The sequence below is a fragment of the Dendrobium catenatum genome, unplaced genomic scaffold (genome assembly GCF_001605985.2).
Source record: "Dendrobium catenatum unplaced genomic scaffold, ASM160598v2 fragScaff_scaffold_283, whole genome shotgun sequence".
Taxonomy (NCBI): domain Eukaryota; kingdom Viridiplantae; phylum Streptophyta; class Magnoliopsida; order Asparagales; family Orchidaceae; genus Dendrobium; species Dendrobium catenatum.
This window is the reverse complement of record NW_021318745.1, coordinates 487,790-498,931: the sequence shown is the minus strand read 5'-3', so window position 1 is coordinate 498,931 and position 11,142 is coordinate 487,790. Positions and strand designations below refer to the sequence as shown.

The following is an 11,142-nucleotide window of genomic DNA, read 5'->3' as shown; positions in this document are numbered from 1 at the left end:
TTTATCCGATATCTCGAACCATGTCTACTCCTATTTATCTACTTAGGAGGATCGGGTTTCGTAGGCTTCATGCCTTTTGTTTAGTGAATTCTTTTGATTGTAGGCCTTGAAGGCCTAATATGGATATATTGAAACAAATACACTGGCCGCTACAACCGTGTATTCGTTTAAAGGTTCGAACCCTGTCGACTTCTATTAGTCCGTATAGAAGGATCCGGTTCGAACTAGAATTCACTTATCGACCCGCGCAGCATTCCTAAGCGTCACGTGTGTACCAATAACACGCTCGTCGGGGCCCATGCGGGTGATTTTTATATTGATTTAGACGTACCCCATTGTGTACCTATGTGTATACAAACTATAGTGCAGGTGCAGGGGTACTTTGAAGTATTTGCAGTTGTGTAGATAACTATCTTTTGGATTTACACAACTTTTCATCTGAGAGCTTATACACGCCTTCTGTCCGCTAATACGAGTGTTGCGGATCCGGTGGCATGCGTTGTAGATTATAGACGCCTTTTGTTTGCTTTCATAAGTGTTGCGAATCCGGTGGCGTGCGTTGTAGATTGTAGACGCCTTTTATCTGCTTTATAAGTGTTGCAGATCCGGTGGCGTGCGTCTTGATGTTGACTCCCCCTTTCTCATTCTTTGGGGAGGGTCTTTCCGAAATTTGGAATCAATGATTGCTGATTTTGGAAAGAACTCCTTTTAGGATCTTCGGTGTAGTGGACTTGTCATTTCTGGTGTTTGTGGGCATCATAATTTTTTTCTTCTTAAGTATAGAACTAAGAAGAGACTTTGGAACACCAGTAAGTTTAGTTCTAATTTGTTCAAGCATTTCCTCCCTTCTGCCAAGGTGGTGTCCTTCTTTTTCGTACATCGAGTTGCCGTTGTACCCGACGTACTTGAAGATCTTGCTCACCACTATCGTAGGTGATATCCGTACTTGTGTCCACAGTGGTTCGTTGTACTTATAATACATCAACTGTTGTTATCCACAAGTATCATGTGTACATTTGCGGGGGACCGCTATATTCACTACGATTTCTTAGAAATGTTCTTAGGAGATACTTGTACTTGTGCCCACAGTGGTTCATTGTACTTACAATATACTGTTGTTATCCATAAGTGTTCGTTTGTAGGGAGTCGTTGTATCTACTACGACCTCCTGAAGATGTTTGTAAAACACCCATTGTTTCTGTGGCATATCCACTCTTTCACCAATCTCGGGTGGTTGGTGGCTCCATTTGCTGCAAGGATAAATCTTTGACTGCTGATCTCCATTATTGCCATCTCAATCAACAGGCGTTGTAGGGATTGTTCTAGCTTACAACATACTTTGTGTCACTACTGACCGTATGAATGTCCTTGTAGTTTGAGTTCCCTCGTGCGTGATTCAAACTTTGTTCCTTGTATGTGTTCTTGAAACCAAATTCAATTGCATTCAGACTTGAATTCATCAAATTTACAAGTCCTTACTTAATGTCGTATAGTCTGAGTTCGAGTACGAGTTCAGAATCTTTGGTCCATCTTAACATCATTTGATTAGGCTTAATTTAGTGTTGATGCTATGTTTGTGCCGTAGTCCTTTGAGTTCAAGTGTAGGTTCAGATTGATTTGAGTCTGATTCCAATCTGATTCCATTTTATTTGGATTTTGACCTTTAAAAAATCATTTAGAATTTTGTTCTGATTCAGGTCCCGAGTCCACCGTTCTTGTTCAAGTTCAAAGGTTCATTGCTCTTTCTCATTTGGTTCAAATCTTTTGTTCTTTTTTTTGAGTTCAAACAGGTCCAAATAGAATAATATTTCATCTGAAATTTCGCCAGCCTCCCGGCGTCTCCCCCATTTAGGGGAAAACTACGACTACGAGAAAACTTGGCCTTCCCACCACGCGCAATAAAGGCGTGCATGGTAGGTGCCCTCTTTCGAGGACACCGCGGCCGTGATTTTTCTTCCCACTACACGCAATAAAGGCGTGCATGGGGTCTTTGACGGTACCTGTTACAAGAAAAGAGCAGTTTGCTTTCCCCCCGTTCGGGGATACTTATGAATTGTTCCGGCCACGCAAAGAAGAGTGTACACCAGGCTCACCTAGCCTCGCCGTGTGCGTCAAACCGGTCTCCCTCCTACTACGTTCACTAAAGGCGTGCTTAAGTGGTTCGCCGGCTCGGCATGCATGTTGAGGCAGGAGAGCGAGGGTCGCTTACTTACCTCGTTGTAGGAGTCCCATCGGGTGCCCTCCTACCACGCTCACTAAAGGCGTGCTTAGGTGGTCTGCCGTCTCGACACGCACGTTGAAGTCGAAGGGCGAGGGAAGACGACTGTCCGCCTCGTCGTAGGCGTCGGACCGGATTCCCTCCTACCACGCTCAATAAAAAAAACAATCATAATTAATTAAAATTAATTAAAATAATTATAATGAAATATAAACTTTTTTTTGTTGTTACGGGATTTGGCCGAACAGGCGTGCGGTAGGGAGAAAGTTACCTACACAGCCGTGAGCTCCTGTTTTGCTTCCGATCTAGCGGGGAAGGGCAGTCGTCGAAGAAGCGCGCGAACGAGAGGAAAGCTAACTTTACAGTCGGCGGGCACCCGTTCTTGCGTCCGATCAAGATGACGTAGCTTCCAATCCGTTAGGAAGGGAAAGTCGTCGCTGGAGCGAAGTCGATCAACGGCGAAGGAGCCGACGTCGGATAGCTGGAGGGGAGCCGAATCGTGTGGGAGGGGAACCAGAGAAGCGACGAGCTCCGGTTATTGATCCCGACCAAAACGTCGTGACTTCCGCTCAGACAGGGAGTGTCGTCGAAGGAGAGGAGTCAAGTAGCCAGGAAGGAGACGAAGAGCAAGAGAGCGAGAGCGGGATCGGGAGAGGAGAGCTCGGGGAAGGACCGGAGAAGAGGAGCGGGAGTGTGTCGAGCTTGGTCGAGAGAGGCCGAAAGCCTCTCCTCTTTGCCTCTTTAACGACGCCAGTGTGAGATCGTGCGCGGGATGGCGGATACGACGTCGACGTGCTAGCAATATGGGAGGAAGTCGTGCGACAGCAGAGGGTAGGTGAGTGATAATTTTTTTTTTCTTTTGTTTTTTTTTGTTATGCAGCAGGTCAACAATTGTTGAACACCAGCTGATTTCTAGTATCTGGGTATCCACAATCAGCCAAACAAATGGTAAATTGGAATCAAAATTGAATTGAGCCAGCTTTGGTTGGTCCTCTTCGTGTTCTAATTTAACCAAAAAATTTTATACGTGTATAACCATATGTGAAGAAATGATATATAACATATTGTAGAGATAATACCTTTGCTTTGAGATTATTATTTATATGGTTGGTTTTCACTCCTTTCATTGTTTTTATTTGTTTAAAATGATAGAAGTCTAACTCTGATACTTTTAAGCTTTGTTTGGGATGGCTTTCTTACTGTTTTTTAAAAAATCTTTTTAGTAAGAAAATTTTATTTTTTGTACTAGAAAGCCGTTTTAAGAAGAAGCAAGAAAGCCGTCCCAAGCGAAGCTTTTTTAATGATATGGTTGACATAAGATCAGATACAAATTTTTAGTGGCTCAAGGCTAGCTATAAATTTAAACCCATCTTGGTGGCAGGAGAAATCCTATGCCCTAGAAGCCAGGAGTATATCAATTGAGCCAAGGCCTTTTTTTTTAACAACTAAAAATATTTAAATTGAATAATGTGTTGTCCTATTTCTTGTGTACTAGTATCTTTATGATGTATTAATCTATATATTTTTATTGTTTTCATATTGTATACAAGGTTGTCAAGACAAACTATAATGCAACACAAATGAGTTTTTTTCGCTCTGAAGCATGAAGCATTAGTATATAAGGTGAATGCTTCAGTTAATTGAAGCACATATATCAATGATATCATAGGAAACATTTGTATAGGTTTATATATTTTAATGATATTCAACAACCATTATATAAATCAAAATTTTTGAAATGATTTATATAACATTTTCAGTCAAATACTATCAAGAAAAGTTACTTCTAAACTCAAACTCTGAGTGAGATTTTTTGTCTACCATTAAGAAGAATCAATATGAACAATTCAATAAGAATTCTTAATTCTCTCACTTTTGCAAGACTAATATAATGTAAATTTGATAATAAATTAAGAAATCAGTTTGTCGAACAACATGAGCAAAACCAAATGAAAAGGATAAAGTAAAGATCTAAATAAAGCACGTCAAAATTCAAAGTACAAGCTAAGCTTATAAGAACTTAAATTTTAAGTCATCTGCTAAAAGTACACAAAAAAGCGACAAATCAAGAGCTTGTATTAGTTTGATCTTCTTGTAAGTCTGTGGCTGTCTCCATGTCTTGCCATGTCAGATCATGATTAATATATTCATCTTGGGTATCATCCATCATTCCAGTGAGTCACAACAGCCACTATTAAAGTTTAATTCAATTGTTTCAATGAATCCTGCTTATTGTGTATATGCTTCATGGTTTGATTGCACTTCACATAGACTAGCTTCTAAATATGATCTAGCATATTTCTACTTTTGGTATATATCTGCACTCAAGATGTGCAGACCAACATTACTCCACATCAAGTGAATTATAATTAACGAATATAATTTATGAAAAGTCGAGATGATAATGAAAGGACTTGTTAAAAGACAATCCAATTCCCCTTACATTCTAAAAAACTAAAAAATAAACTCCAAATGAAACGCTTGTTCAGCAATTTTGAAGAATTTCTCCATGCATATCACTTCAACCGAAAAACTGCATGAGGAACCACATAGAAACAAAACAAACAACAAAAGTAGTAAATCCTTGTATCATGAACATAAATCGAAATAGAAATTGAAGTTGGAAGGAGGGAATTTCTTGTGTATTCTAATTACCTGATGACATTCGTAATGGTTGAGTAATGGAATTCAGAGCTCCATGACTTGCCTAGAAATAACTCTCTTATGACATTTTTCTTGCAGCGTTGATGGATTTAGAGCTATGGTCGAGCGGCATCTGCAGGTTGAGGTCACAGGTCATAGTCGTTTTGGCCAACCTATCAAAATTTCTTCGTCCGGTTGGATGGCTCGCATATTACAGCATGAGTTTGATCATCTGGATGGGACTATATATGTGGATAAGATTGTTCCAAGGACCTTCAGGAAAGTTGAAAATCTGGATTTGCCTCTTCCAGTAGGTTGCCCAAAGCCAGGTGTCTATAATCATGGCTTGTGACCTATGAAGCTAAATTTTCTTAGGTAATTGTTTTAGAAGGTTTATAACATTAATGCTGATTCATTTGTTTCATGCTTCAAATTTTGTTTTAATTGCTTCAGAGTGTTGCAATAACTAAATTTTGCTTTGGTTTTATCTGCAATTGTAAACTGTGACGATTTTTCATTCTTTACAAGTGAATTCTTAGATTGCAAATTGTGTGGAACTTATTAAGGCTTCGTTTCGGATGACTATTTTACTGCTTCTTAAAACAACTTTTTAGTAGAAAAATTAAAATTTTTTTAACTAGAAAGCTGCTTTAAGAAGTGACAAGAAAGCCGTCCCAAACGAAGCCTAAAGATGACGTTGTTTCTGAAACATTTCGTCTGTTGTAATTTCAAAGAAAAAATATTTTGCTTTTTGTGTTTCTCCACATTTGCTTTCTGGCACTTCAGCTTATCTTTGTTTTTTCTTCTCCCCCCACACTGTTGAGATTTTTACTTTAGTAGTTTAGATCGTTGGATGCTGTGTACAAGATTAACTTAAACTACAATGTAGCTACCCTGCTGCTGCTCCTCTCTTCTTCTCTAGCATAATTGCAGAGAATTTTGCTCTTTCATTTGCTCGAAAATTCCTGCTTTCTCAACCTCTTCACATGCTCACCGTATGTCCAATATCGCCAGGTTTATCAAGTCTCGATGATCATATTGAACCATGTTAAAAAGAAAAAGAAAAAGTAGGAAAATAAGAAGGGGCTAATTTGCAGCCAAATTGACGTAAGCTGAGGATATGAGAATTTGCTATTGAGTTCAAGTAATCAAATCTATTCAACTCTTTTTTTGTTGTACTGTGCTTACGTTCTTGCTCAATGACTACTTAAAATTGTTGAGCTTATTCGTCAACTTGTCAAATTAACTTGCTCAAATTTTAAAGCTACTTGCAAGTATAAATTGAAGTTGATGGAGACTTACGGTTTGTTTGGAATAATTTTTTTGCTTTTTTAAAGTAATTTTTATAGTTTAAAATTTTCAAATTTGTACTAAGAAGTTGTTTTAATAAAGTAGTAAAGATTGTTCTATTGGGGCAATTTTTTATTATTTTCCAAAATATCTTTTTAGTATAAAAATATTTTGAGTTAGAAATTTTTATGCTAAAAGATTATTTTAGAAATTAGTAAAAAGTTATCTCAAACGAAGTCTTAGATTATATTTGGGATAATTTTCTCAATGATTTAATTTCAAATCTCGACTATAATTTATTTGGCTATTATATTTTGTTTGGATAGTATAACTGTAGAGTTGCTGTGCTGCAGCTGCATGTGAATAAAAAAATTTACCTTCATATCTTTATATATATATATATATATATATATCTAATATTTTTAAATGTATATGATAATTAATTAACAAATTTAAATCAAAATTGTATCACTTCTTAAGTTGGTACAACTTTTTTGAAATATATTAAAGCTGTCATATTTTTTTAAATATTGTTGTAAAAAATCAATTTTTAATAAAAAATTTTGTAAGCCGTACAAAAAATGAAAAAATAAAAATTATAATTATGATTTCAAAAGCTACGTAAAATCATTCTCTTCCATTAAAGTGTAACCATCCAAAGGAAACATACCGAGAAGAAGTGTTGCCTGGGCATGCGCGTTCCCGGCAAGAGAAACGCCACGGAAGCCTGTTTGGCTTAGTTTCTCCCTCCAATTCCCGAACTTGACCTCGCCGGAACGTGTCGGTCCGCCGACGGAGAACACATTGCGAATCTCTCGAAACCATCTGTGAAATCGAAGCAGCAAAAAAAAAAAAGATATTGTTCTCGGCCGCGAAGAGGGAAAAAAAGCTTCTGCGAGAGTTTGATCTAGCTGATAACTGGGGTCTCGAGCATCGTGAGAAGAGACAGAGCGAAGAAATCTGTGAAGTGGTTTTTGATATCGCGGACCTTTGCGAGGATGAAGAAGACAATAGGGGTAGTTCACACAGTAAGGGCGTTAAAGTATTTCTCATAGCTACAAACCACGGGAAGCAGCCGAAACGTGGGAGTCTTATGCCGGACGTGAGAAGCAACGACAGAAAGCAAAACTTTTGAGAACGGAGCACAATCGTGTACTCCCAAACAACCTCCCGGTTACATTTCATACAATACAGCAGGGAAAAAGCCGTCCCAAACGAAGTCATAATGATTTTCATAAAGCAACTTCAGGAAGCAACTTTCTGTACAACAATTTTACTACCTACTTTACCGACAGCAGCAGCCGTCCCAAACGCACCCTAAAAAGCTAATATGTTAGGAAGAAGTGTTTTATAATAGTTCTTTATATATATATATATAAAACAATTTTATAACTACATTTATAAAATGTTGAATTCGTCTCAAACACTCTTAATAGCCCATCAGCCCATCATGAGTTATCTATATAATAAGAATGTTAAAAGCTATTTTTATTCATTTATAGCAAAAATTAATTAAGCATTGATATATAATTTTATTTATATTACTCAAATGTAATAGTATTTGAAGTGTTATATCTTGATTCAAAATTATAAATTGGGAGTCAGAAGATGAGATTGTTATGATCATTCTAAAAATATAGTGAAAATCCAAAAAAAAAAAAAAAACTCGTCTATTTTCTTTTGTTTTTTATTCATTCTTGTTAGTAAGGTAACGTTGTTGATCATATATAAATTATGATCTAACACCCACTATCATAATATATGACTTCATAGTGATTTTTATTCAATTCGAAAACATTTTTTTGGCTTTAGAGAGGATTCATTGTATTAACAACATAACTAATGGTGGAGTTTTATCCTTATCTAATACTTATTGCAATTAAATCATCAAGATTTTGAATAAGAGAGAGATTGTAATCAATAATTTGAGGAATTTTGTTTTGATGAATTTTGACTTATATGAACCTCATAGGTAGCTAGAGAGAAGATCATTTGATCCAAAGAGTTGTCAATGTACCCAACATCATTTAAATCGGATTCATTACATCTTGTTGATCATGATGAATCAGGTTGAAGGCTAATCAATAGGTTTATAAAGATAATTTACAATCAACTAGAAGTTACCAAGGAACATAACATTTAGTTGTCGGGCTATTCAACTAGAATATGCCGCATCGCTGAAGGGTTTATTTGCTATGGTGTTTGATGACATAGACCAACTGTTTAATGAATCAACACTTTGCTTCACTGACAGAATGTGTCCTGAATAGTTACAACTATAGGGTTGCAATGTTGCTGATGATAAAGAACTACGGCGTCCACGTGACACGTTTTTAGCTTGGCGGCACTAACTTTTGGCGCCGCAGTGTTATATAAATAAAGACTGAACTTTATAAGGCTGACTCCTCCGGTAGTGCAGTGCTTCCAGATAGAGACTAGGCGCTGCAATGTCCACATTCTACCATGTCTGATGGTGACAGTGATGGCGGCGTGTGGAGGTATTGTGTCCGATGCCATGACGTTGTACTAGTACTTAAAAATTTTCTCATCTTCGATTTTTTTCTACACAAATACAACTAAAATAACATGTTTTCACTAACAAATCTAAAAGTACTAAAATATATGATAATACATCACTATTTAGAATTAGTAAAATTGAATCAGGGCTATACTACTCCTAGTTTGAAAAATGCTAATAGTTAAATTTAATCAATCATTCTTGTATTTACTTAATTTAAAATTATAGGTTATAGAATTAATGATTTAACTTTTGAATGTTGAAGTGAAAAATGTAGTTTTAATAATTAGATATATTTGTAGTAAAAATTATACTTTCATTAGTTCCCCATCCTTGGTATTATCTCTCATATTATAATTTTAATATAAGATTGTATTTCAAATCTTAAGCTTTACTTATACTAATCTTTTATTGGACTTAGTTTTTTTTTTAATATAGTTTTTATTTATTTTCTTTTTTAGAACTATTTTATATTTATTTTCTTTTTCTGGAGTACATAGTTAATGACTTTGAATTTCAGCTTCTGCTTTCAGCCTCCATACAATCTTAATAATTTTAATGTATCGACTCAATAAAATTTGACTATGATGAACACAAGTACCACTAATTAACTATAAAAATAGGAACATACTGAAGGCTGAATGCAATAGGTTTAAAAATTTCAGGATCATTTTTAACAAAATTAGCTATAATTGGCTTCTTATAATACAAATCAATCGAAAATAATAGGTTTGTCGTAATTAGATTGAAAGGTGTAACCTACTTTTCCCTCAAAACTATAAGATTGTTGATTCATCAATATCCTTGATTATCATCTTTGAAACAAATTTAATACTAGTAAATCTCATTTATTGTTAATATGGGATCTAAGAGATAATTTGATTTTAGCAAAGATGTTTCTATTCTATGAAAGTCAAGATAATTTAATTAGACAAGTTCATTATTTATCTCTTAATCCTAAACAAATCTCCAAACCATAAAATAGATAATATTATCAAATTACAAGTATAGTAAGTACATAATGAAATTATATGGTAATAATTAAAATCAAAATTGTAATTAATTCTATTTAAGAAAATCCAACATATAGATTATCGGCTAAGTTTAATTCCTAGAAGGGAAATTTAGTTCATATAAGGAGAGGGAGAACCACTTGTGCAAACATACAAAGCATGCCTCCAGCTACACGTGTTCACATCAAGGTCAATGAGAATGGTGTGCCATGTAATATACTAAAATTTATTATGCTTGGTTTATAGTTAAAAATGTAGTTAGAGATCTTGTTTTAGTACTGATATCATTATCAAATTGGTGCAATAAAGGCATGGAGCCCTTTAAGAAGAAAATGTTAGTTGAAGTAGAGCTGAGCAACATAGTAATAAGTCATATGTTAATTATTTCTATATGCTAATTTTAACCATTTATTACGCTTAGGCCAAAATTTGTAATCCCTGAGAATATACAACATTAGATATTATAATCTCTTGGTATTAAGTGACATAATTACAAAACTAGTTTGAATTCAGAGCACTAGGATAATAGACGAATAGAAGAGACTATGGAGGTTGTCTCTACAGGATTGTACCTAGTGCAATGGTGTTAGCTTGTTCATTGGTGGTCATAACTAAGGACCAGGTGAATTAGCCGGACATACAACATTATTATTTTCCTAAAAAAAATGAAACTAATATGACAATTATATTTTGTAGGAGAGGGCGACCATCAAAAATACAAAAAAAAAAAAAAGTTTTCGCATACGATGGATCGAGTAAGCTTTATAAGGAGAAAGCTAGAGATGGTATGTATTTCATTAGCTTATGTTATTATTTCTAGTAAGGAAATTCATCTTTATATTTTACCAGTCTATAAAGGATTGCCTGCTATTATAGAAAATCAATCGCATGCATAAAGATGACTCCTGATCATCTGAGGAGACCAAACTAAAATGGGTAAACTTATTTTATTTCATAAGCAGTTTGTAGAATGAGTATATTGAACTCTAAATATATTTTTGTTAATATAAGCACGTACTTGTGATATGCTTGTTGAGGAAGGACTAACTCTAAGAGATAAAAATTTAGAGGCCAATGAAAGAGTCTTCAAAGTAATCATGGGGCCTAAACGTCCCGAGAGAATACCAACACAAGGGTTGGGGTTACTCCAACCTGATATTTTTCTCAGAGCATCAACACTCCAAGTAGCAGAAAAGTGGTAGTGCATTTGCTTGAGTTATAAGACTTGATGAACAAATGCATGCACCTCAAAATAAGGTGAGACAATTCATGTAAAATTATCAGGGACATAATTTAACTTCTGGAAGCTTGACTATAACAGGAAAAATTTTAAAATAGATATTTTTATTTGTAGATTTACTTATCATATTATTTTTACTGATAATTTCTCTATTATTAACAGGAAGATAATGATCAGTTCTCACCTCATTGACGTCTATAGTGTAGAAGAAGCAGAGGGT

At 35.3% G+C, this 11,142-nt stretch overlaps 1 protein-coding gene across 1 annotated transcript in view; it reads left to right on the top strand.

The window, feature by feature from the left end:
* Positions 1–5,409, top strand: part of LOC110102064 (peptide deformylase 1A, chloroplastic) — a 41,532-nt gene extending 36,123 nt beyond the window's left edge. The window contains exon 4 of the mRNA XM_020830237.2: positions 4,961–5,409. Coding sequence (XP_020685896.1) covers positions 4,961–5,213 — 253 coding nt within the window. The 3' untranslated portion in view covers positions 5,214–5,409. The remainder of the gene's footprint in view (positions 1–4,960) is intronic.
* The last annotated feature ends 5,733 nt before the right edge of the window (positions 5,410–11,142 follow it).